This window comes from Panthera uncia, chromosome C2 (genome assembly GCF_023721935.1).
Source record: "Panthera uncia isolate 11264 chromosome C2, Puncia_PCG_1.0, whole genome shotgun sequence".
In the NCBI taxonomy this organism is placed as follows: domain Eukaryota; kingdom Metazoa; phylum Chordata; class Mammalia; order Carnivora; family Felidae; genus Panthera; species Panthera uncia.
Window position 1 is genome coordinate 106,575,319 of NC_064810.1, and position 26,716 is coordinate 106,602,034.

A 26,716-nucleotide genomic window follows, 5' to 3' on the forward strand; every position below is an offset into this window, starting at 1 on the left:
CACAATTCAAACATAAGAAATATGCATCTTATTATATTTGGGAGCAGGTGAAAGGAATGAACTACTTCAATTTCCTTTCTGCATGGCAGAGGAGATGCGGCACCCACACTGAGGCTGGGTTAACTGAAGTCACAAACTGATCGTCTTCCCACCAGCATGGCCGGGAAGCCTTCAGCCCCCGTCCCTGTCCCATAAAAATGTCCAGCGCAGTGGGAAAACCCTGCATAAATGCTGGGGGAGGGGGGGTCACTGATATGGGAGGCCCACCTCCAGGCGAAGAGGGACCGAACAGCCAGTCGTAAGGCCACTCTCAGGCAACGCAGACGAGGACCCCACCGTCGACCACCGTGCGGCGCCCCTAACAGCTTGGGGAGCCCGGATCCTGGCCGTCCGCCCCAGGAGCGCGGCGCCCCCTGCCGTCCGCCCGAGGAGCGCGACGCGGGCTCGCGGGAAGCCGGCAACATGGCGGGCCGGCCTACGGCCTCCGCCTCGCAGCCGCTGGACCCGGACGGAGCGGCGCCCAATGTGGTGGCGCGAGTCTCGAAATGGGCGGACGACCACCTGCGCCTCGTCCGGGTATCGCAGACCGGCCGGGCAGGCGGGGGGCGCAGGGTCGCGCGGAGCGAGCCTGAGGGAGACGTGGCGCGGGCAGGCCACGGGCAGTGGAGCCCGTAGGGGCCGGACTGGGCGGAGGGCCACGTTGCCGGGGTCGCGAGTGCGGCGGTGGGGGGGGGCGGTTGGGGAGCGAGCGCGGCCCGGCTGGGCTCGGTGCGTGGGGATGGCCGCGGTGGGCTGGAGAGACCATCTCTTAATTACTGCCAGGGCAGTGCTGGGCCCCGGAGATACCTCAGAGACCGAGACGCAGCACAGCTTGGTGCGTCCCCCGAAAGCAGTTGGGGACACAGCGCACGGAGACGACAGACGACGGGGTGGAAGATAGGGCACGTGGTCCTACTGTAGGCCTTGTGTTTTAAGTGACGTGAGAGGGCACTGGAGTTCGACCAAGAATGGGACATCTTAGGTGTCCAGGCAAGACAAGATTGTGGCTAAGACCCTGGGGATGGTGTGGATGATTTAGGTGTGGGGTGCAAGGAGGAATCAGGGGGGCTGCCCACTGGGTGGATGGTGGTGAAAGTTGTTTCTGTGGAGGAGTGGGGGCCAGTGATTTGTTGGGAAAATTCAGAGGACCCTTTGGACATGTGAACTTGGAGGTGGAGATGTGTGAACTTGAAGATGGTTATTAGAATTCTAAACGGAGTTGTAGATATTATCTAGGCAACTTAGATATAGGAATCTGGCATTGAAGGGAGATCGGAACTGGACATACAACTTTAGGAATGAACTGCCTAAATCTTAAGTTTAAAGCTTGGATGACATCTTGGAGCAAGTCAGAAAAGCTGTGGAACAAGTCCTAGAATTCAGACATGGGACCTGAGGAACACTGAACATTTAGAATATGGGAAGTGAAAAGGAGGAGATCAGCAAAAACTGGGAAGAAACAGCGGAGGAGGAGGAAAACCAGGCATTCTAGAAGTCAAGTGAAGAGAATTTTCAGAGAGAATGGTTAACTTTGTTACATCCTTCTGAGAAGTTGAGTAGGACCATCAGCTTTGCAAAAGCTCTGCAGCCAAGCAGCACAAGGGCCAGGGCTATGGCTGTTTTCATTCACCACTACAGCTCCTGTCCTCGGAGTATTGCGTGCCATTTACTAAGTGCTAGATACATATTGGTGGCATTAATGAATGATAGATTAATGAATGAATGAATGATATAGGTGCTAATTGGCAAGGCCTGGGTTCTTCTAGTGAAGCAGAAATTGATGCATGGGTCATTTCAAATTAAAAAATGACTTCAACAGATTGAGAGAGGAAACAGTTTAAATTAGCCCACAGATAACATTATTCCAAATATCTCAATCACAGAATGTATCCTAGTGTTCATTTTCTTTCTTTTTCCTTCTACAAATGCACAATCTACAGAACAAAAAGCATTATGTATTGGTAATTACAAAATTTCCATTGCCTTATTTTCTGTTTGCTTGATGTTTAAAGCATGATCAGAGTTGTATCTGTCTTCAACACTAAGACCAATCTTAGTATCTTCATTTCTTTCCTTGCATATAATTTTCAGCTTCATTTCTTACATACCTAGTTGTATTTATTGAAGGAAAGCATGTTAGATTATCACTCTTGTTGAGGCAGTTGCAGCGTTCTTTTTTAAAAATTATTTTATTTTATTTTTGAGAGAGAAACAGAGTGCGAGCGGGGGAGGAGCAGAGAGAGAGGGAAACAGAATCGAAGCAGGCTCCAGGCTCTGAGCTGTCAGCACAGAGCCAGGCGCAGGGCTCAGACTCGCAAGCAGTGAGATCATGATCTGAGCTGAAGTCGGGAAGTCGGGAAGTCAGACGCCTAACCTACTGAGCCACCCAGGTGCCCTGCAGGGTTCTTATTTTTAAATTAAACTCTCTTAGGTCTGTTTCAGCTTAAATGGAGCACTTTAAAAACATTGATAAGTTTTTCCCAACTGTTCATCCATATATACATCGAAGACATTGTATTGTAATGTTTTGGTGGCAAATTTTTCTATCAAAGATTTAAATTCCCACTCTAGGCTCGGGGTTATGCTAGTTACTGTGGGCATCATTCAAGAAGTATTAGACTGATTCATGCAGTTAAGGTACTCACGGTTAAAGTAAAAGGCAATAGAGAACAATACAATGTTATGTATATAATTACTATACATGTCAGAGTGTTTGGGAAAGAAAGGGGAGATTACTGAGTAGGTTGGCAGTTAAGGAAGTTTTTTTGGAAGAAATGGGCCTTTAGTTGAAGGATGTGCCTTATTTGGACAGATATTGGGGGGACAGTCTTCTTTTTCCCCCCTTCTAATTACTACTTTCACTATTATGAATAATAACTAATGAGAATTAATCATTTAATCTTTTTCTGAAGAACATCAGCACCGTAATGGCCATAGCTGGAATAATGTTACTTCTAAGAAGTATTCGGATGGTAAGTTAAAAAATGAAGAAGGCACTGTGAACTGTGAACTGTGATAAACAAGAGACAGTTAATTTCTTACTTCAAAACAGTTTTTGTCTCAAGCTGGGTATCATTTTGTTATTCATATTAGAAGTTTTAAGTATTATTTTAGAACAATGAACATATTTTAAGACCTTGATTTAAAAGTAACACATTTGCAGGATTTTATGGAAAGTAATTGCACAGTCTATATTTTCATAATCACGTCTTCATGCTTAAAAAGGAATCTGTAAAGGATTTGGTTTGCTAGAATGCTATAATCACTAAATTTGCATTTCAGACATTGTGGAATGTCTCAAAAGTGTTTTGTATAGTGGTTTTAGATTTAGATCACAGTCGAATTATGTCCTTTAGCACTGAATAATTTATGCTTTCTCTGATTTGCAACAATCTGTAATATCTGTTCAATGAATAAAGCAGGGTGTATGATGTAAAAAAAATAATTTATCCTTTCAGTTAGCATATTTTTTTGCCCTTTCAATAATTTTTTAATAATAGATACTGTGGAAATCCATTTAGTAATTCAAGATTTAGAAGTATTTTTTATATAACTGATTCTTGTCATTGGGTGTAATTTTAGTGTCATGTTACAATCTGGTATGGGTTTATTGCTTCTGTGTATATTTATTTCCTGTATTTATTATTTCTATATTATTTTATATTATCATTGACTACACAGTGTTACTCTACTATACTGTATCTTTTCCATCTGTTGCCTTTTCCCCCTGACTCCAATGTCAGAACTTTTATCCTCTTTATTAAGTGCCCTGCATTCTTTTTTAACCTTATATCTAATAATCTAATAGGCTTTTTCTTTTAACACTTCCATGATTTTGTAAGTCATTCATTTTTAGCTTATATATATTTTTAGAATGGAACTTTGGAAACTTTAGTTGTTTTCATTCATTTCATTTTTTCTTTATCTTACAATCTGTATTCCATGACATTTGGATTTTGAAGGTTTCAAAATTGTCAAAATATTAAATGATCTGAGTAAGAGTTTAGGTAAAATACAGGGGCCTGGGTGGCTCAATGAGGTAAGCCTCTGACCTTTGGTTTTGGCTTAGGTCATAATCTCATGGTTCGTGAGATCGAGCCCAGTATTGGGCTTCTCACTGACAGCACAAAGGCTGCTTGGGAGTCTCTGGCTCCCTCTCTCTCTGTCCCTTCCCTGCTCATGCTCTCTCTCTCAAAATAAACTTGACAAAAAAAAGTGTTTAGGTAAAAATAATGCTGAGGGGTTATTTCCCTTGTTAGCCCTTAAAAATTACATGAATCAGTTATAGATGATTTTAAGTTATACAATATTAGGTATGTTATTGATTTATGAAAATTATGCATTAATTAATATAAATTTATATTAGTATATTATGAAGTTATTCATTTTAGACTTTAGTTCTGGTGTCTTTTTTTTAGATTTTTATGGCTTTTGATAATAGTGACTAACATGTGATGAGAAGAGCAGGCTAAGAAGCTAGAAAAAGAACATTGGAACTTTAGAGAACAAAAAACTCAGTTGTGTAACAGTTGAAGGACTTTGGCTACAAGTAAGAGAAACCCCAACTGACAGTGGCTTAACCAAGTAAAAAGGCTTTTTCCTCATGTCACAAAATGCCTGGAGTGATTCAGTGACAGAGGGTTTTAGGTGTATGATTCTCTGTGCCTTTCCTCATGGCACAGAATGGCTACTCTAGCTCCAAATAGCATACTCTTGTTCAAAGCAAAAGGAGAGGGAAAAGGAAGGTGCGAGCCACATCTCATGAAGAAAGCAAAAATTTTCCCAGAAGCCTTCAGCAGACTTTTGCTTACATCCTTATATCATATGGCCACCTCTAGCTGGAAAGGAGTTGGGAAAGCGGCCATTTAACTTTCCCATCCCTTCCAGTGCCTGCTGATAAGGGAGAGAGGGTTGAGAATGAATATTGCATTAACCAACAAAGGGCCTGCCACAGGGAGCCTTAGTAGTTCCCCTTCAGTGTTCTTTTTGTATTGTTGTTTTTCTTCCTCCTGAGTTTACCAAGCTCTCATATTCTTTCAATTACTGGTAGACAATTCCAAATTTCATATTAAAAAAATTTAAAAAATGATGATTGAGTTTAGTACTGTGCTAAACACTTCATATACATAATTTCATTTAAAATCATTTTTTAGAAATGTTTATTTATTTTGAGAGAGAGAGAGAGAGATCGTGCACCAGCCGGGGAGAGAATCCCAAGCAGGCCCCTCACTGTCAACACAGAGCCTGACTCGGGGCTCAGTGTCATGAACCGTGAGATCATGATCTGAACTGAAATCAAGGTCGGATACTTAACCGACTGAGCCACCCAGGTGCCCCTACGTAATTTCATTTAATACTTATAATAATCCTATGAAACCGGTATTCTTATACCCAGGTTTTATAGATGAGGAGATGGATGCTCAAAAAAGTTAAATTTATTTTCACAAGATCACCCAGCTAGTATGTCGCAGAACTGGATTTCAAATGTCATATTCCTGAATTTGAAACTCTTACTATTTTCTCTTCACAGAGCTTCCCGCTTTTGTCTGTTTGCCTCTAGGACACTTCACCATCTGAAGCTTAGGGACAGCATCCTTGTCAGTGGCATCATCTTTCTGCCTCTTCTGGAAAGCAGACTGTTTATCACAGGCTCAGGATTCACTTCCTTTAAAAATATCTTCCTCCGGTGTTCTTATCCTTTCCATTTTGACCTGTTAGCACTTACACTTTATCTTAAACCTCTCTATGTATTGCTCTGCAGTTGTATTCTGGTTTTATGTATATAGTTAGTTCATCTTCCAGATAGTGCCATGTCACAGAAACACAGCACTGAACTTTATGTTGTTGAGGGATTATTGGATCCAGAAAAGGTAGATACAGTGGGATCTGCCTTTAAAGGTTTTTCACATATTCCTTGAGTATGAACTCAAGGAAATAGAACATTGGGTTCTATTTAGTTTCCTCTTTAGCTAGCTGCTTAATAATTTCTAAAACTCCAAAATTTCTAAAACTCCAAACATCAAGGCACTCTGGTGTCTTTTTTATGTGTGTCCTTTAATGAAAACACCTAAAAATTAAAAGGGATGGATGTTTAATAATTGAAGACATCTTTAATGATCCTCTCTACTTACTCTGTCTCCCCTGTGCAAAATACTCTTTTTTAAAAAAAATTTATTTATTTTTGAGAGAGAGAGAGAGAGAGAGAAAGAGAGAGCGAGCGAGCATGAGTGGGAGATGGGGCAGAGAATCCCAAGCAGGCTCTGCGATGTCAGGAGCTGGGCAAGGGGCTTGATTTCATGAAACATGAGATCATGACCTTAGCTGAAATCAAGAGCCGAGGCCCAGGAAACCCAACAAACTGAACAACCCAGGCACAGCCTACCCCCCGCCCCCACTGGTGCAAAATAATCTTAGTTTTCTCATGTGATGTGGTTTCCAGACTCTATCATCTTTTTTCTCCTCTTCTAGCTTTGTTCCAGTTTGTTTGAGTCTTTTATGAAATGGGTACCTGGCACAGCATAGTATATTCCACTTAGGGCCTGATTTAGAGCCATCCCTTCCTCACCTCTCTCGTTTTGGATCCTGTTCCTTATAATGTTGCTTGGTGTTTGAACTTAGGTGGGGCGCAGCGGGGAGTGTAGGGGAGAGGGAGTTTGTATTTTGTTTTGCAGCTTTGTCACACTTCCACTCATTTTGAGTTCACAGTTAACTAAAGGTTCTTAATCTTTTTAATCTATGCTATAATTAGTTTATTCTCTTATCCTTCATTACTTTTATCCCATCATCCTAGTTGTCAAGATCTTTTAAAATACTGACTCTAACCTGTAGTATTTCACATGGTTTTTTTTTTTTTTTAGGTGTTTATTTATTTTTGAGGGAAGGTGGGGAGCGGCAGAGAGACAGTAGGGGAGGGTCAGAGAGAGAAAGAGAGAGAATCCCAAGCAGGCTCCACACTGGCAGAGCAGAGCCCAGTGTGAGGCTTGAACTCATAAACCATAAGACCATGAGCTGAGCCAAAACCAAAGGTTGGACGCTTAACTAACTGCCATCTTGGTGCCTCAACACTTTTTTTTCAAAAGATTTTCTTTTTAAGTAATCTCTGCACCCAATGTAGGACTCAAATCTTCAAGCCTAAGATCAAGAGTTGCATGCTCCGCTGACTGAGCTAGCCAGGTGCCCCCTTCCTATAAACACTTTTGATTAAATCACACTAAAATATTAATATATAAAATTAAGGGGTAAATTAAAAAATTTCAGGGGTTACGTCTTCTTATTAAATATTAGGTAACAATTTGACATGCTTAATGTTAAAATGAAAATAATAATAAAATGTTATATTTTTTTATAAATCAACAGACATCAAAATTTACAAGTTCTTCAGATATTCCAGTAGAATTTATAAGAAGGAATGTTAAACTACGTGGACGATTACGCCGAATAACTGAGAATGGTTTAGAAATTGAGCATATTCCCATTGCTTTACCTATTATAACTTCATGGAAAAGTAAGTAAAGTACAAGAATAATACAACTGTTTTAGTATTTGTTAATTAGAAGTTATTTGTAAAGTAGCAAACAATGTCATTTTAAATTTTAATAACTTTCCACTGTCTATGAGAGAAAGTATAAACTCTTGGTTTTAAATACAAAGAACTATTTAATTGGTCTCCAGATGTTCTTTTCTTCCCCCTCCTCTTTTTATTCAACCATTCAGTGTTTCATTCAGGCAGTCAAGCATTCTTTCCACAAATATTGAGCAACTGTTATGTTCTAGGACCTATTGTAGCTACATGGCACTGAGTGAAACAAATAAGACTACCCTTTGGAGCGTACAGTCTAAGTAGAAAATAGACAACAGACAAATAAAAATTGTCCTAAGAGCTATGAAGAAAAGAGCAAGATGCTAGGATGAACATTACTGGAGGTCATGTGAATGGGGAACCTATACCTGTAAAGTGGTCAGAGAAAGCCTCATGGATGAGTTGTTATTTAATCAGAGACCTGAAGAATGAGAGGGGGCTGGCTAGGCAGAACGTGTATGGGAATGAGCATGGCTCTTCTGAGAAGCCATATGAAGACTAGAGTGCTGGGGCCTAGGGAAGAAAGGGACAAGAGTCACCAAAGGAGACTGGAGAGCCGAACAGGGGCTGATGTCCCCTGCTGCTTTCCCATTTCTCCCTGCTTTGTGTCGAAGACCCCACTCACACAAACCTTCCTGCCTGCTGCTTATTTGTGTTCTCATGCCCCTGGGCACAGTTTTCCCAGAGTGCCTTGGCTCCTGTTGAGCTCCAGTTCATTCTTTAGTATCCAGCTCAAATGTCAGCTCTTCTGTGAAGCTTTCCTTAACTCTGGAGCTGAATTAGCCTCTTTCTTTACTACACCCACAACAGTGGACACACACTGTGGTTACAGTACTTAAACACATTTTCCTATAGTCATGTATTTTAGGTTTATATCCTCCACTAAACTGAACCCCTGGTGGGCAGGGACCTTTTCCTACCTATCTCAGTATTCACAGGCCCTAGAAAAATAATTGTTAGCCAATGGAGACTTGGCAAAGCTTGTTGAATAAATTTAGTTTTACTTATACATTCATTTTATATTTTAAATACATTTTTAAAAAGTTTATTTGAGAGAGAGAAAGAGGGAGAGGGAGAGAGAGACTCCCAAGCAGGCTCCGCACTGTTAGCACAGAACCCAGCGTGGGGCTCGAACTCATGAACTGGGAGACCATGACCTGAGCTGAAACCAAGAGTGAGACACTCAACCAACTGAGCCACCCAGGTGCCCCTAAATTTAGTTATATTTAAAGATCTTCTTGGGGTGCCTGGCTGGCTCATTCGGTGAAGCATCCAACTTTGGCTTGGGTCATGATCTTGCCATTCATGAGTTCGAGCCCTGCATCCGGCTCTGTGCTGACAGCTCAGAGCCTGGAGCCTACTTCAGATTCTGTGTCTCCCTCTCTCTCTGCCCCTGCCCTGCTCATGCTCATGCTCATGCTCTGTCTCTGTCTTTGTCTTTCTCTCTCTCTCTCAACAATAAATAAAACAAAATTTTTTTAAATAATAAGGAGCTTCATAATATTATTTTAATTTTATGAAGGGGTTTTTATTTTTTAAAGTTCGTTTAAAACATTTTTTTAAGTTTAATTTTTTTTTTTAATTTGTTTTGAGAAAGAGAGAGGGTGCAAATGGAGGGAGGGCCAGAGAGAGAGGACAGAGAATCCCAAGCTGGCTCCACATTGTCAGTGCAGAGACTGATGAGAGGCTCGAACTCAAAGTGGGAGATTGTGACCTGAGCTGAAATCAGGAGTTGGAATTTAACCAACTGAGCTGTCGGCACAGAGCCCAAAGCAGGGCTCAAATTCATGAGCAGTGGGATCATGACCTGAGCTGAAGTAGGACTCTCAACCCACTGAGCCACCCAGGCGCCCCTCTTGATTCATTTTGAGAGGCAGAGAGCAGGGGAGGAGCAGAGAGAGGGAGAGAGAATCCCAAGCATATTCTGCACTGTCAGTACAGAGCCCGATGGATGTGGGGCTTGATCTCATGAACCGTGAGATCATGACCTGAGCGGAAATCAAGAGTCAGATGCTTAACTGACTGAACCACCCAGGCGCCGTTTTATTCATATTTTTATTAATGGGTTCTACATCCTGTTCTGGAGCTTACTGAGATGGGGGTTTTAGATTATTCCATCTGTTGTATGCTTAGGTTGCTTTAAAAGAAAACTTGAGGTGGCTCAGTTGGTTAAGCGGCCGACTTCAGCTCAGGTCATGATCTCGCGGTCCGTGAGTTCGAGCCCTGCGTCGGGCTCTGTGCTGACAGCTCAGAGCCTGGAGCCTGTTTCAGATTCTGTGTCTCCCTCTCTCTCTGACCCTCCCCCGTTCATGCTCTGTCTCTCTCTGTCTCAAAAATAAATAAATGTTAAAAAAATAATAATTAAAAAAAAAAGAAAACTTGAATACAGATGTAAATGAACCTGCAATCTAGAGTGTCTGGGTGTTTATAAATAAACATGTTTGATTGTTTGGCATAGGGGGAGCGTGACCTTGAAATTTGTTCTTGCAACATGGTATTAAAGCTACATTCCTTTCTACCTAAACTTTTTAGAAGAGCCATGTGGTGTTTTGCTGGTTAAGCTGGCAGGAGTAGAACTCACTGAAACCGGGAAGGTGTGGTTACAAAAAGAGTTAAAACCTTCCCAGCTGGTATGGTTTCAACTTCTTGCAAAGGAGAATTCAGCACTTATTTGCTATCTTCTAGTGAATAAGGTAAGTAGTATGAAGAAATAATGAGCAATATTTTATTCTTTTTATTTATACATAAACATTATTAATTAGAGCCTTGAATATATAATGGGACTGAATTTTTGCTTTTCTTAATTGGTACTCATAGTGATTATGTATAGAGAACCAGGTGTTTCATATACAAATTTTGTTATAAAATGTTACTTATATGTTTATTATAGAAAAAATAGACAACTAAGAAAATGGAAAAAACTTAAAATCATTAATGACTTCAGACGTTGATAATTTAAGGAGTAGCTTTACACATTTATTTCTACATGAGTATATTATATTCCCCTTGTTATTAGAAACCACTTGTTGAGTGGGTTTCCTGTCAACTGGAAACTACAAAGAGTAAGTGTGTTTTCTAAAGGTTAATACTGCTCAATCTTTGAACTCTAACGTTGAGCGTACTTGCATACTATTAATGATCAGTAATCAGTCATCTGAAGACTTTGCGTCAGAGTTTTCCTACCTTTATGATTGGCCATGGCCGCTGTGTAACTAACTGGGATGCCACAGAGCCTCATCAGTGTTGCTGTGCTACTGTCCTGAGTCCTTGAGTGTGCCTTACTCCACACTGCTTTTGGTGGAAGAGTACTGGAAAAAGAGTGTAGAAAATTAAATAGTTAAAATATGATGACAGGATTAAGAATGGTTTTCTTATTTCTAAAGTCTCTTATTATGTAACAAACACAAACAATCTGAAGAAAATATAACTTCACATTAAAGTGATTAAAATTGTAAACATTTTAATTCTTTAGAGCCTTTGAACTATTAATAGATAACCTAATGAGACCCATTAATTTCTGTATGTCCAAGTCATCTTCAGTTCTTTCAAAGTAAGAATTATCCAACACTGATTGGTTGAAGCATCATATATTTAAAAGTAAGCTGGGAGGCAGGGGGGCACCAGGCTGGTTCAGTCGGTGAGACATGTGATTCTTGATCTCAGGATTGTGAGTTCAAGCCCCAGATTGGGTGTAGAGATTACTTTTAAAAAATCTTTAAAAAAATAAAAAGAAACAATATCTTCTCTTTTAAATTGAGGAGTGTATTTCATTTATCCTCAAAACCATTCTTCTGGAGTCCTTGTTTTTACTCCCATTTACAGATGGGGCTCAGGGTAACCAAGTGATAGAGCCAGTATTCAAGCCCAGCTCTTTCTGGCTCCTGAGCTTCTACTTCACCTTATATACTTTAGTTTATATTCCTTCCTAGGTGATCAAACTATGCAGTATGCATATTGTGGTAATTTACATCTGTTGAATTTTACTAATGTGTCAGATTGAATTTTAGTTATTCTGATTTTGGTTTAAGGGAATGAGCTCTTAAAGTTTAAAATATTGAGGGGCGCCTAGGTGGCTCATTCAGTTCAATGTGATTTTGGCTCAGGTCATGATCTTATGGTTCCTGAGATCAAGCCCTGAGTTGGGCTCTATACTCACAGTTTGGAACCTGCTTGGGATGCTTTCTCTCCCTCTCTCTGTCTGCACCCCTCCCCCGCTTGTGCACACGTGCTGGTGCTCTCTGTGTCTCTCAAATAAACATTTAAAAAATTTAAAAGATTGAGAAAAATATGATAAATCTTTTAAAACTATATTTATGAACTCCTTAATTTTTTTAAATGTTTATTTTTGAGAGTGTGCGAGTTGGGGAGGGGCAGAGGTATAGGGGAACAGAGGATCAAAGTGGTCTCTGTGCTCACAGCAGAAGGCCTGGTGTGGGGCTCGAACTCATGAACTGTGAAATCATGACCTGAGCCAAAGTCAGATGCTCAACCCACTGAGCCACCCAGGCTCCCCATGAACTCCTTATTAGTATGACTCAGAGTTACTGCATTTAAGGGAAAAAAGATTACTTTGTTCCTTTGGATAGTCCTAGAAATGTCTCCTACTTTAAACCTGGGGTTTTCACATTTTTAGAATTTAATACTTGTCTAACAAAGCTATTCAGTTATTAATACTTTGTTAAAATTGATCTTGTTAGGTTAAAATTTCACAAGGACTATATAAATAACTAAACAGGATTTCCTTTTTTAAGGAAATTTATTTTAAGGAAGTTTATTTATTTTGGGGACAGAGAGAGACAGAGCACGAATGGGGGAGGGGCAGAGAGAGAGGGAGACACAGAATCAGAAGCAGGCTCCAGGCTCTGAGCCATCAGCCCAGAGCCCGACGTGGGGCTCGAACTTATGGACTGCGAGATCATGACCTGAGCTGAAGTCGGAGGCTTAACCGACTGAGCCACCCAGGCGCCCCAAGATTTTTAAAAATTTTAAGTAATCTCTACATCCAGTGTGGGGCTTGAACCTACAACCCCCAGATCTAGAGTCTCTCCTCCACTAACTGAGCCAGCCAGGCACTCCAGCAGGATCTCCTTTATACTGTAAATTAGTGGGGAAAAAAGTCCCATTTATCCGGTTTCATTAGGAAGTAAGGTTTTCCATGAAGGAAATTTCTTTATGGATGAAGATTCAAGGTCTAGGACTATTTTAAATGTTAATAATTTTGTGGGAAGTCTTTAAAATTTTTTTTTAACGTTTATTTATTTTTGGGACAGAGAGAGACAGAGCATGAGTGGGGGGAGGGTCAGAAAGAGAGGGAGACACAGAATCTGAAACAGGCTCCAGGCTCTGAGCTGTCAGCACAGAGCCTGACGTGGGGCTCAAACTCAGGGATCACGAAATCATGACCTGAGCTGAAGTCGGATGCTTAACCGACTGAGCCACCCAGGCGCCTCATGTGGGAAGTCTTTTAAAAATGCATTTACATGCCAGTGCCTTCCTACACAGTGGAATTCTGAACCTAATCTAACAGTTCAGTGATGATTCAGATATTTTGCATTTTATACTTTTTAGTTTCTTTTGCTGTGGCCTTCTGTCTTTTCGCCTATTTTGTGTGCTCCTTTACTCCTCTGAACAACAAACAGATCAAGAACACTTCTTATACTTTATTACTTCTACCTTCTTTGGGTTAGATGACCAGTGAGTCTGTGAAGAACTATTATGTTACAAAAGAGGCAGTTAACTTTGAGCAAGAGTCTCTTTTAGTAATGAAATTCTTGGATTTAGCATTAGCTGTTTTGAGCTCATGGGAACCCTTTTGCTTCCTGTTTTTTGGCTTTTCTCTGGAGGAAAAAATGCTGAACGACTGATTTTAAGTAAATGAATAAATTACTAAATTCTTAAGTAATTGATTTGTTTTATTTTTTATTCAAGGGTAGATATTTTAGTGTGAGTCTGAATGAAGAAATTTTGAGAAGAGGCCTTGGCAAAACTGTTCTTGTTAAAGGGCTAGATTATGATTCTAAAATCTATTGGACAATTCACAGAAACTTACTTAAAGCTGAATTAACAGCGTTAAAAAAAGGAGAAGGAATATGGAAGGAAGAATATGAAAAAGAAAGTTATTTGGAAAAATTGAAAGGCTCCTGGAGAGAAATATGGAAAAAAGACAATTATTTAAAAAAAATTGGATCAGATTTCAATTTGAAAAATGAAAGTTATTATGACAAACTTAGAAGGACTTATGAAACATGGAAAGACCACATAAATAACTACTCCTTAATACTGAAGTTCAGAGAACTTATGAATCGCATACACTTTCGTAGAAAAGGGTGAAATATTCTAAGAGGCCTGGAGGTGACCTACTCAGAAAAGAGTAAAGTATGTAAATAAATATATGGATATTGAGTTGAAACGGAAATTCCTCCAAATGATCAAAGTTGCATTCTAATGGTATTTAAATATTTAAGAGATGATTATTTTAAATGTCATAATCAGAATTACTTAAGCAAATTGTGATTAATATAATATGCTTTCAGGAAAAATGAAATACTTTATAAAGTTACCAGGATAAAGGATGTATATCTGTAATGTTAATATTTGAAGACAGAGTTTAACTATTGGACACTGTATTATTTTAGTTATTTGGGGCAGCCATATTTAATTTTTGTTCAACGAGAATATTTTGTTTACTTTTCCGGTTTTATCAATTTTGATTACTTATAATAAAGGAACTCTATGCATCATGTCTGAGGCTACTCTTTTCCCAAGTGTCTTCTAACTGTGAATTTGGGGCAAAGTATGTGAGAAGGTCACTGTAGATCATTTCTAGTAATAAAGAATGGCTAATTTCTACCTATTGTTAGATGAAGAGGGTAACCCTCTGGACAAAATCATGAGGATGATGATAATGACAGAAAACAGCTAAAAGCATATTCCAGCAACACCCAGGGAGAAAACACACAACCAAGGTCTCCTTACATTTTACTTTTCTTGTGTTGATATTTGTTAGTTCTGTGCATGAGACAGTTTCTTCTCTAGCACAATTTGGCCATGGTTATTCCTTGAGGGTTCTGTAGGGGCTCTCTATCATAGTCCCCTGGCTTGGGAGATGCTTACCTCTTTTTCTCCCTTCCTTCTTAACTCCCAAGGCAGTTTAGTCCATAGCCTTTAACTCTTGGATCACCACCACTTGGGATGGAAAGGAACATGAGTTGGCTTGTGGAAAGTGACTGGGCTTACTCACTCCACTCATGGGTGTGTGTTGTGGGGAGTATTAGCAAGTCGGCTTCAGTCCTGCCACTTTCCATGGTGTCAGTTCCACTTGCAGGAAACTCATGTATTCTTAAACCAAGTGATGGGAATGTGGGCCACTCCCTCTCTCTTGCTTCCCTTTTTGTCATGCTTCGTTCTGCTTGTCTCAGGTAAATGAGGTGCTAGAAGGCTGTGTAGCTTCGCAAATATCAGAAAAGAGATAATCACTGTTTCCTAACATAGTGGAAACAGGATATATGGCACTTTCAGTCTTGTCGAAAAGGAAGTAAAGTGCTCATGTCAAATCTTCCTCTGTGTGAACAGGAGAGGGAAGAAATGGTTGCTGCCCCACGAATTCTAACTGTCCAACTCTTACTTATTCCAAAACCTCTTACACCTTTTGGTCCTGAAACCTTCTAAATCAGCTTGATCTTTCCCAGCACTGGGAAAGCCTGGGGAATCTGCTGCCTGAAATGCCATTTTTAAAAAACTTGACTTAAAAATAGGGCCACGGACCTCAACAGTGCTGCTGTCTCTTACTTATGCCTGCTTTCTCACGTCACTCTGAGTGTAGTAAAGCTCCCGGTCAGTACCTCACACCAACCTGGTACACTTGCAAAACCTGCTTAGGAGAATTAACCACATCTGAGGTAGATAATATGCCGAGAGTTTTATCTTCTGTGTTTCTCCAGCATCATTTGGTTCCTCACCAAAGTGAAGTTTGGGGGGAGAGGAAAAATAATTTTCCCTCTACTCTTCTAGGTTCTTGGCTGAGACACATCTGTAATAAAAAGACAGATTAACAGAAGAAAATCAAACAGAAGTTTAATAACATGTATACCTCCTGTATACCTGGGGACACCAAGGAAAACTGAGTAACTCCCCCAGATGGCCCAAGCCATCACCTTAAATAGTATCTCCAGCTAAGATGTTGGGGGATGGCGAGGCCAGTTAGGAGAGGTTACCCTGAAAAGCACAGTAAACAAGAGTAAGGTTGTTATACAGATTTAAATCCATGCCTTCTCCACTGGTAAATTTCTAGACATTTAGAGTCAGATTTAGTTTCCTTGGTACAGAGAGAGACACCTTGACAAATGGAGATTTTCCTTATAAATGTAAATTGTTCTTACAAAAGATTAACTTTTACTTAGTTTTCAGAGCTTCTCTTATGTCTGCAGTTTCTTAAAAATAACCCTCTGAAGATAATCCTTATGCCAAAGAAGAATTTTTTGGGATGGTGCGTTTTGCTTCCTTACATTTGCATCTTTGAGATTTGAATCCCTCCTTTTGCTGCCAAGGGGCATATTGTTGACACAGTTTGTCGCAAATCCAGCAGTTGTATATGGCACTGATTTGAACCCAGTGACTCTAACGAGAAACAACACGATTCAAGAAACCAAAAAACAGCAGCACTTCAGAATTTCAGGGCCCCAACGAATGATTATTACTTAAGCCACCATTAAGACGGATGGCAGATACACTAAGGAGCTCATTTGCTGTTGGGATAGCTGGGGTGGTACTGGTTTTCAGGCTCTTCTTTGTGGTGAGGGGAGGAAAAAGTTTTCCTCCACCTTCTTTGGGTCGCTGGCTGAGTCTGAAAATTAAACTGACAAAGACAGATTAACAGGAGAAAGGTATGCAAATTTATTCAACATAAGTTTTAAGTAACAGGAGAAACAGACCTCCAGCTATTGGGAGGACACTTCTCTGATGACGATGAGGATGATTTTATGAGCAGTTTCAGGGAAAAAGAGCAAGGGAGGGAGATCAGAATGACCTTCCTGCTCCCGCTATTTTCTGACTCCTTCAACTTAAAATGTTCACTCTGCCAAGGTGCCACATTTGGGATAGTGTGTCCTCAATCTCTGGGTTTGGAGCTTCTCTAACGCCATTACCAATGCAACTCTTTCAGTGAAGGCAAGTCACAGGAAGAAAGCAATGCAAATTTATAAAAAGACTGAAGGAAAGGGGAACCTGGGTGGCTCACTTGCTTAAGCATCTGAATTTGGCTCAGGTCATGATCTCACAGTTCCTGAGTTCGAGCCCTGCATCAGGTTCTGTGCTGTCAGCATGGAGCCTGCTTTGGATCCTCTGTCCCCCTCTTTTTGCCCCTCCCCGCTCATGCTCTCTCTCTTTCTCTCAAAAATACATAACCATTAAAAAAGACTGTGGACTCCTGGGTGGCTTGGTCAGCCGGGCGGCCAACTTCGGCTCAGGTCATGATCTCACGGTTCATGAGTTTGAGCCCTGCATGGGGCTCTGTGCTGAAAGCTCAGAGCCGGAGCCTGTTTCAGATTCTGTGTCTTCGTCTCTCTCTGCCCCTCCCCTGTTTGCACTCTGTCTCTCGCTGTCTCAAAAAATGAATAAATGTTAAACAATTTTTTTTAATATTCAGCTATTGGGTCTTAAAAAAAAAGACTGAAGAAAATTTAAAATGCAAGATTAAAAATTAAGGTATATTTTTTTCTTATTCTTTTAATTTTTTTAAGTTTGTTTCATTTTGAGAGAGAGAGAGAGAGAGTAAGGGAGGGGCAGAGAGAGAGGGAGAGAGTGAGAATCCCAGGCCAGCTCCATGCTGTCAGAGCAGAGCCTGACTCTGGACTCAAACTCAAGAACTACAAGATAACGACCTGAGTCAAAGTCAAGAATCAGAGGCTTGGGGCGCCTGGGTGGCTCAGTTGGTTAAGCGGCCGACTTTGGCTCAGGTCATGATTTCGCGGTCCGTGAGTTCGAGCCCCGCGTCAGGCTCTGTGCTGACAGCTCAGAGCCTGGAGCCTGTTTCAGATTCTGTGTCTCCCTCTCTCTGACCCTCCCCCATTCATGCTGTGTCTCTCTCTGTCTCAAAAATAAATAAACGTTAAAAAAAAAAAAAAAGAATCAGAGGCTTAACTGACTGTGAGCCATCCAGGTTCCCCTAAAAATTAAAATATTAAGAACAGGGGCACTTGGTGGGCTCAGTCAATAAAGGATGTGGCTCTTGATCTCAGGGTCATGAGCTCAAGTCCCATGTTGGACATAGAACTTATTTTTTTAAAAAATTAATTAAAAATTATTTAAAATAGCAAGAACAGAACTTTAAAAGTGAAACAGTAAAAAAGCTTTAAAATGAACCAACTATACTTTTATTTCAAGATGGCCATGGAGTGCATTCATTTAACTTCCATTCAAATTACATTAAAATATCAAATAGGAAATAGAAAAAGATGGTATAAATGATAGAAAACAGGGGAAGATGCCATTAATTAGCTAGATATTTTGAAGTTTTGCAAACTCTGATGAAGTGGAATTGGATTGAGATAGGATTCTAGGGTTTAGTATTCTTCAGGAAAGATGGTGTTCATCTAGGAATCAAGTCCATGCCCTAGTTTAGGATCTCTGAGTAATATGAATTCCTTTTGTTCAGGTCCAGAGTAATTCCTCATGATCTGGAAGTTGAAGGCCAAATGTCAATGCACCCAATACATAGGGAATGTAGGATGTGGAGGGAAAATGGGATGTCAGTAGATCATAACATGTTACTTACTCAGCTGGACAGGGAAAATGATGACTCTCGGTCCTGCAGTGTGTGAATTTCTTGGTCAGTCAGTCTGGATGCTCCAGTTCTGCTCTCCAGAAGATTGCCCTTATACTCCACAGTCTCTTCAAAGGATCCTCCTTTAGGGAGGATTCACCCTTCGGGGACTGGACAACTTTAGAGGGCCTTTTTTGTTCATGTGGGTTCATGGTTAAAGGGTTGAGCAATCACAGGCCTTTTTTTTTTTTTTTTTTCTCCCAGAGACTTATTCCTATATGGCTTTGATATCTATTAATTTGTTGGGCAGAAGGTGTGACTTGGGGTCCTCCTGACCACACTGCTTCTGTTCTGAGCACTACTGCCATGCTTTTTCATGGTTTTTTTTTTTTTTTACGATTTTTTTTTTTTTTTTTACGATGTTTTAAAGGTAATCTCTACATCCAACATGGGGCTTGAACTCACAACCCCAAGATCAAGAGTTGCATGCTCTACCAACTGAGCCAGCTAGGTGCCCCTCTTTTTCATTGTTACTAAAAAAAATTTTTTTTAACATTTATTTATTATTGAGAGACAGAGAGACACAGAGTGTGAGCAGGGGAGGGGTAGAGAGAGGGGGAGACAGAATCTGAAGCAGGCTCCAGGCTCTGAGCTGTCAGCACAGGGCTTGATGCGGGGCTCGAACTCACAAACTGTGAGATCATGACCTGAGCAGAAGTCGGTTGCCTAACCAACTGAGCCACCCAGACGCCCCTCTTTTTCATTTTTAAAGGACATATTGGAGTAGTGTTTTTCAGCTGTAGGCCATGATCTATTAGTGAGATATGAAATCAATTTAATGAGTTGCCTCCAGCAATCTAAAAAGAAAGAACAAAAGAACTGAGCAGGAGCGCAGGGCTGGCTCAGTAGCAGAGCATGCAACTCTTGATCTTGGAGTCCTGTGTTCAAGCCTCATGTTGGGCTAAGAAAAACAGGACAGAGTAAAATATATCACAGTGCATTGCACATAGCAAAGAGAAGGGTTGTTTTGTTATTTTTTTGCATGTTGTAAATATTTGAGTATGTGCACTGGCTTTGACGCGCAAAAAATGCAGATCTCATTTTCTAGGACTTTTTTGAAGAAGCCTGATGAATAGATTTCCATAACTAAAGTGAGGACAACAAGTAATTGAGACACAAGCAGAGTTTTTAAACTTGATGTATTGGGATGATTCTATTTCCTGTTTTGGTTTTCGAAACATAGTTTATATATACTCTAGCAATGTAATTGAGTAATTAGTGCCCTCTCCCGTTCTTCCACAACACTGAACACATATCTATTTTAGTGCTTGTGACATTATATTATAATTACCTGTCTTCTCTCTCTTCCAAAGTGGAATGGATCCTGCAACTCAAACCGTACCTTATTAAACTTTGGAGCATTTCTGCTTTCTCCACAGCATTTAGTCCAGTTTCTTGCTCATTGGGAATTCTACAAATATTTGTTAAATAAGGAATGAAATAATGAAGTAGACTGGGGTGCCTGGCTGACTTAGTAGAGCATGCGACTCTTTTTTAATTTATTTTTAAAGTTGATTTATTTTTGAGAGAGAGAGAAAGAGAACCAGTGGGGAGGGGCAGAGAGAGAGGGGACAGAGGATCCGAAGTGGGCTGACAGTAGAGAGCCTGACGCAGAGCTCAAACTCACAAACTGTGACATCATGACCTGAGCTAAAATCAAAAGTTGCACACTTAACTGGTTGAGCCAACCAGGCACCCCAGAGCATGCAACTCTTGATCTCAGTGTTGTGAGTTTGAACCCCATGTTGGGTGTAGGGATGACTTTAAAAAAAAAAATCTTAAAACAGTATAAAGTGAACCGTTTCTTTGTTGCCTACTCATCTTGACCAGAATCTATTTTTCCATTCTAATTTTCCTCTATACATCATATGATCCTACATTGTGAAGATTAATTTGCCTTCAGTGGTCTGAAAGAATATTTTAAAACTTGTCAAATTTGAAAACAATACTTATTTTGGGCAAATCAAGCGCCCTAAATACATATTTAGTGGAAATACTTAAATGAAACAAAAACTAACATGGCTTTTAAAATGCAGTTTTTCCTTTTACTATTTATGGAAAAACCTAAATGTTTGTCTTCTGGTTAAAAAAACAGGTGTTAATAATAAGAGAGGTCATACACCAGAAGGATTCCAAATAGTATAGAAATAGGAGAATTTTCCTTATGGTGTAAATTGCCTTCCCTCCTCCTCAGCTTTGAAAGCTTTAAGAAGTTGCGTTCTGGCTTACCAGTTCTCTTCATTTTCTCTTCGCCTTACAATTTGCTCATTTGCCTAAACTTTTGTTCAATGTCTATAAAAATGATTGCTGTATTAGATGACTGGTCCGCAACTGAATAGATTGTGAAGATACATTTTTCTTTTTATTATATTATGGGATTCTACAGGAATTTTTAATGGTGGTATGGGAGGGGAAACCCAGTATATTCCGTAATGAAAATATGTGATATCCGAGTTTCAGTATTATTTTCTGGGCCCAAGAAAGTACTTCAATTATGTCTGTCCTGCCTAGCAGACACTGGCTATCTTGAAAATTGTAGATACTGGCTCTGTGGGAGGTCTTTCTGGAAACAAAAGTCACAGAGCTGGGCTGGGAAGCTCTTAGGAGGAAGTCAAGGGGGCGCTGATACTATTGTCAAATATTCTCTAGAATACTTTATTCCCTGCCCCCCAACCACCAGGAGAAAACAGTGAAGTAAGTTGGAGAAAAACAGAAAATGGAATAAGTTCACTTTAATTAGCATCCTTCCTGCCTTTTAAAAAGTACTCTTTCTGGGGCTCCTGGCTGGCTCAGTCAGAAAAGCATGGGACTCTTGATCTTGGGGTTGTGAGTTTGAGCCCTATGTTGGGTGTAGAGATTATTGAAAAAAATAAATGAACTTTTAAAAAAAGTATTCACTTAAAAAAAAGTATTCATTCTATACTGGGAACTGAGAGTCTTTTAAGAAGTATAACCGAGGTATAAGAAAATCTTAGTTGAACTGATGGATTTAACCTAGACAGACTCAATTCTGCTATTTTGTTTTCACCCAGCATTGAAGGCTGGATTATTTTGCCAAGGTACTCAAGTAGGGAACCTGGAATTCAGAATTCCGATATTTAGTCCAAGCTCTTTCCTGACCTTGACAGTTTAACATGTGTCTTACTATTTGTAAGGTGAAAAGTGCATTTGCTTATAATATACTTTTAAAAACATTTTTGTTTTTGAGTAATCGCTACACCCAATGTGGGGCTTGAACCCACAACCCTGAGATCAAGAGCCCTATGCTCCACTGATTGAGCCGGCCAGGTGCCCCTGCTTGTAATATTTTTGATGTTTTCATATAGGAAGGGGGAAACAATTACATAGGCTTGTGCTATAAAAATTACAAATCACCCATTTAAAAATTGAGCACTTACAGGGCTCCTGGGTGAGTCAGTCAGTTAAACGTCTGACTTTGGCTCAGGTCATGATTTCATTGGTTGTGAATTCGAGCCCCATGTCAGCTCTGCGCTGACACCTCAGAGCCTGGAGCCTGCTTCAGATTCTGTGTCTCCCTCTCTCTCTGCCCCTCCCCTGCTCACTCACACACACTCTCTTTCTCTCAAAATTAAACATTAAAAAAAATTTTTAAATGGAGCACTTAAAAATGTTATTGTCTATTGGCAAGGAGTTTAGCCTTAATTTGTTTTCCTCTGTAGCCCAAATACATTTCAATGTGTAGACTTTGCTAATGTTTAAAAGCTTTAAATAGGTTGCAAGTAATACCAGTAATTTATTTATTAAGTAATCTTTACCCCCAGCGTGGGGCTCAAACTCACAACCCCAAGATCAAAAGTTACATGCTCCATCAACTGAGCCAGGCAGGCACCCCTACAAAATTGACTTTTTTTTTTTTTAAGACTGTTTATTTATTTTGAGAGAGAGAGAGCATGAGCAAGGGAAGGGCAGAGAGAGAGAATCCTAAGCAGGCTCTGCACCTTCAGCAACAGAGCCCAGCGTGGGGCTTGAACTCACAAACCATGAGATCATGACCTGAGCAGAAACCAAGAGTTGGATGCTTAACCGACTAAGCCACCCAGGCGCCCCAATAATTGAGATTTTTGAGAGGTTATTTTGTGCTAGGCATTTTGCTAAGAGCTTCACATGTAGTAGTCTCATTTATTTATTTATTTATTTATTTATTTACTTATTTATTTGTAGTAGTCTTATTTAATTTAGTTATTTTGTAAGCACGCATTCCTTCCATTAACCAAGATCACAACAGGGCAAAATGTGTTAATTTATGAAACTAAGTATTCAGTGAATCCGTCACATTCCTGAATAGATAAAAGATTTTCATAATATTAATAATTGTTGAGAGTTGGGTGACCAATATGTAGGGCTTCATTGTACTATTCTACTTTTGTGTACGTATGAAAATTTCTGTGATAAAAAGTGAAAAGCACAAATACAAAGCCATTCTTCTCAAGGTCAGCCATCTTGCTTATTTATGTTCCTTTCTCTCCTTTTTCAGCTTAGCAAATGGGGATATATGCTTCATGTGGGGGTATATGCTTCATATGGGGATATATGCTTCATGTGGGAATATGTGTTTCATGTGTGGATATATGCTTCATGTGGGGATATATGCTTCTGTAGCTAGGGAGGGAAAGATTGGTGGCATTTATACTGCCCGTCCCCTCAGTTCTTCCTAATGGACACGGGAAGTTTCTTTACTCATTTTTTTTTAATGTCTGTCATACACATAGGAATCTATCAAAGGTGTTTATGGCTATCTTTGGTGGCAGATTCAGGAGGTGACACAGTAGGGGACCCTTGCTCTTTTTATCTGCCAGAACCCATTCCTACCCTCATTTGGAAAGAACAGCCCCCTTCCTATGGGGGACAAATCCTCCTGACTCCACATAGTTCTGGTGGGGCTGCTACTCAAGGTACCCCAACTCCTGGCTGTAGGGGTGGGTATATAATCAGAGACTGGCTATATATACACTCTACTTGTTGTTGACCACATTAATTGACCTATGGATGGACACGTGACCTGAACCAGGTCATTTAGGATCCTTGCCTACAATCTTTTCATTTTTCTTTCTTTCTTTCTTTTTTTTTTTTAATTGACAGAGTGTGTGTGCGGCAGGGAGGGGCAGAGAGAGAGGGAGACAGAGAATCCTGTGCTGACAGTGCAGAGCCTGTCCCACGATCCGTGAGATCATGACCTGAGCTGAAAAGACACTCAACTGATTGAGCCACCTAGGCACCCCACTTTCTTACAATCTTATTTACAGATAGTAAAAGCAAAAAAAAAAAAATCCTCTCTTTACCCTGGGAACACTAGCTGAGATGATTGAGACCTGGAGCTGTCTCTGGTAATGTTTTCTCTACCCACTGGCCTATAGAGGAAGCGCCTATGTAATAGGAAAGAGTAAGGTTGAAACATCGAGGGGTGCCTGGGTGGGTCAGTCAGTTAAGCATCCGACTTGGGCTCAGGTCATGATCTCACGGTTCGTGGGTTCGAGCCCCACGTCAGGCTCTGTGCTGACAGCTCAGAGCCTGGAGCCTGCTTCAGATTCTGTGTCTCCCTCTCTCTCTGTCCCTTCCCCATTCGTGCTCTCTCTCACTCTCAAAAATAAACAAACATTAAACAAAGAAACATTGAGAAAAGCAGGGAGAGAAAAGGAAGGATCAAAAGTGAGAATATGAGAAAGAAATGATGAATTCTGATTTCCTGGATCCAGTGATTCCTGAAGCCTTTATCCTTGCCTCTTTTGTAAGGTGGGACTCACTACACTGGCTATTTTACTCAAGCTACTTTGAGTTGTGGTTTTGTTATTTGTATTTAAAAGTAGGGCCGTTAGGAGAGCTACTGATCTGTACTTTAGGAGTACTATCTGAATTCCAGCTAAGAATTACCATCTAGCACAGTGTCTGGTACATGGCAAGTACTCAAGAAATGTGTTGGGAGAGATATAACTCCTCAGTAATTGTCAAACTCTTTGGTTATTCTTGTGACTTTTTGGTGCATTGGTTAAAATAGGGATAATATTCATCTCCTTCACTTTCTTGCCTTATGGATATAACTTGCAGATTATTGCTGATTAAATTCGAGTATCTTAAATATGCCTGTTTTTGCAACTGAAAGCCACCCTTTTGGTACAGCTAGAAATATCTACTTCCAAAACAGAGATTCCTAGTGCAGTTTTCTAAGAAACCCTTTATGCGCAGCACAGCACAGCAGGCCCACCTCAAAGCACATCAATCATCTTACCAGCTATCAGGCACCTTTTACAGGATTTTCTGTGATCCTGTTGTCAGTGCACATTCTGTATCAAGGCAGAGGTGATATGTAGAAATCTGGCAGCTATTTAGAAGGGAGGCCAGACAGTGCTGTGCCAGTATAATTAATGAGAGTCATCGCTCTGGAAGCCAGAGGAGAGTGGGGGTGGGGAAGGATGTCTTTCACCAGTAAATGGCATTTAAGAAAAATCGGTGCTTTCATAGCCCTTTTACTGCACAGGGGAGGTTAAGTCAAAGGACTGCTGTAAAGGGCTTGGCTGAACTTGCAGTACAGATGGAGGTCCCCGTGTATGGGGAAGCAAGGAAGATTCAGCTTCGGACTTTTCAGCGGGATTGATTTCAACCTTGAATTGAGCTACCAGCAGAAGCCCTTATATTTGGAAAAGGGGTAAATCCACACTAAAAGATTAGTGTTTAGGTGACCAAGAGACCATGCAAAAAAAGGTATTACTCAGATAGGACTTTTGTTTTACCTGCCCAAAGAAGTGTTAATCTAGATCCCATTTTTTCCCCCAATTCTCTTGTACCCAGTGAAGGAAGGGGGTAGTATTTGTTTTGTTTTTCTATTGACCATTCTGTAACCATGGAAGGGTTTGTGTAACCTAGAGAGGCTGTTTACTACCCACTGTCTAATCCCTTTGTTATCATTCCCCCTGTCACCAGCAGGGAAAAATAGTTCTGTCTGGCTTCTAAACACTTAGCAATGTAACAATATTTTCTTGGTTTTAGTTAGTGATTTTTCTGATTAATGGTGTTAAAAAAAAAGAACTCACAGGGAAAAGCTACATTAAAAGATTTATGGATATATCCATATGTCCTAAACACTTAAGACCATGATTAAGTATGATTCACACAATGGGAGGGAGGAGGGCCAGGAAATGGGGTTTTAGCTGTATCTGTAATGCTTTATTGAAAAAAAAGGTGTAAAGGAGCAGGAGTATTATATGGGTATTTGCCTTGATTTTAGTAGGTTTGAAACACTGCATAAAGAAATTTGAAGTTCTTGAAATTATGGAAATTAAAACTTTCAAAATAAAGACTGCATCACAAACAAATGCTCTTGTTTTGAAACTTGGTGTCTGAGCTTATTTTAACACCCATCTGTGGGTTTTCAGGTATGAGAAAGACAAACACAGGAGGTTTGGAGTGGATAACTTCCATGGTTGTGTGAAGGGTTGTCTTGGTGTGTGTGTGCGCGTCTCTCATTCTCTCTTTTTGGACTTCCTGTTCACCATGGAGATTACCAGCAAAACAAATCTCTAAACAGCACATGTTTGCATGCAAAACAAGAAGCAATTTGGGGTTAGAAGAGTTACCTTACCTGTTTAATTTCTTATAAATTGAGGATTTTTGTATGGACATATTTAAAAAATTGGGAGGTTTCTTTCTTTGGAGCCAAACGACCTTATATGTGTTTTTCCAAATTGCTTTTTTCCTGGTAGCCTGGCATGAATAAATTCAAATGACTATTCCCGTGGCGTTTTTTTTTTTTTTTTTTTTTTTTTTTGAGAGTCCAAGATTGCTTTCAGGATAAAGTTTCTTCATGCCCATGGTGCTTTGCTGTGACATTGTAATTGCCTCTGTTGAATTGAATAATACAAATGGGTTGTTTCTATGGTATCAGCTAAGTGGGATGAAAAGGTGAAACCCTAGATCTTGCGCTGAGAGGTCACGGTGCTGCCACCCCCAACACTAACTGTCCGTCAAAGCGGACAGGCAGCCCGGCCCTTCTCTCCAAGCTGGAGCACTCAGTTGTAACTTCCTGAGCAAATTCACGCATGAAAAAGAAAATGACTTTAGTTTATGTTGTCACTAAGCCCAGAAAATCCCTGCCAACCCTATGCTGCCAGCTTTTCTAGGACCTTCTTATTGGTGGAGAATTTTAAACTGAAGGTGAGTGAGGAGCAGAGTCTAGAAGTCCCTCCCAGCCAGGCTTTGAACTAACAATAGGGCAGGTTGAATGAAGGCTGATAAATGCAAATCCTGGAATCCTGAGACCGGATCAC

At 40.3% G+C, this 26,716-nt stretch overlaps 1 protein-coding gene across 2 annotated transcripts; it reads left to right on the top strand.

Annotated features, from left to right (window-relative positions):
- Positions 1–432: 432 nt before the first annotated feature.
- Positions 433–14,398, top strand: CC2H3orf33 (chromosome C2 C3orf33 homolog). 2 transcript variants are annotated; one of them, XM_049628667.1, is made up of 6 exons: positions 433–576; positions 2,952–3,011; positions 7,396–7,543; positions 10,151–10,311; positions 10,635–10,680; positions 13,547–13,636. In XM_049628667.1, the coding sequence occupies exons 1-6, from the start codon at positions 463–465 to the stop codon at positions 13,549–13,551; spliced, it is 534 nt and encodes a 177-aa protein (XP_049484624.1). In that variant the 5' UTR covers positions 433–462; the 3' UTR covers positions 13,552–13,636. The 2 variants fall into 2 exon arrangements, with proteins under 2 accessions (XP_049484624.1, XP_049484623.1); XM_049628666.1 differs by lacking the exon at positions 10,635–10,680 and having other exon boundaries at positions 13,547–14,398.
- The last annotated feature ends 12,318 nt before the right edge of the window (positions 14,399–26,716 follow it).

Bases quoted from the DNA above. Each gene is read 5' to 3' on its own strand.
- CC2H3orf33 (XM_049628666.1), top strand. From the start codon at position 463: ATGGCGGGCCGGCCTACGGCCTCCGCCTCGCAGCCGCTGGACCCGGAC. The intron at 3,012-7,395 runs GTAAGTTAAAAA...ATAAATCAACAG, and splicing joins TTCTAAGAAGTATTCGGATG to ACATCAAAATTTACAAGTTC. The intron at 10,312-13,546 runs GTAAGTAGTATG...TTTTTATTCAAG, and splicing joins GCTATCTTCTAGTGAATAAG to GGTAGATATTTTAGTGTGAG.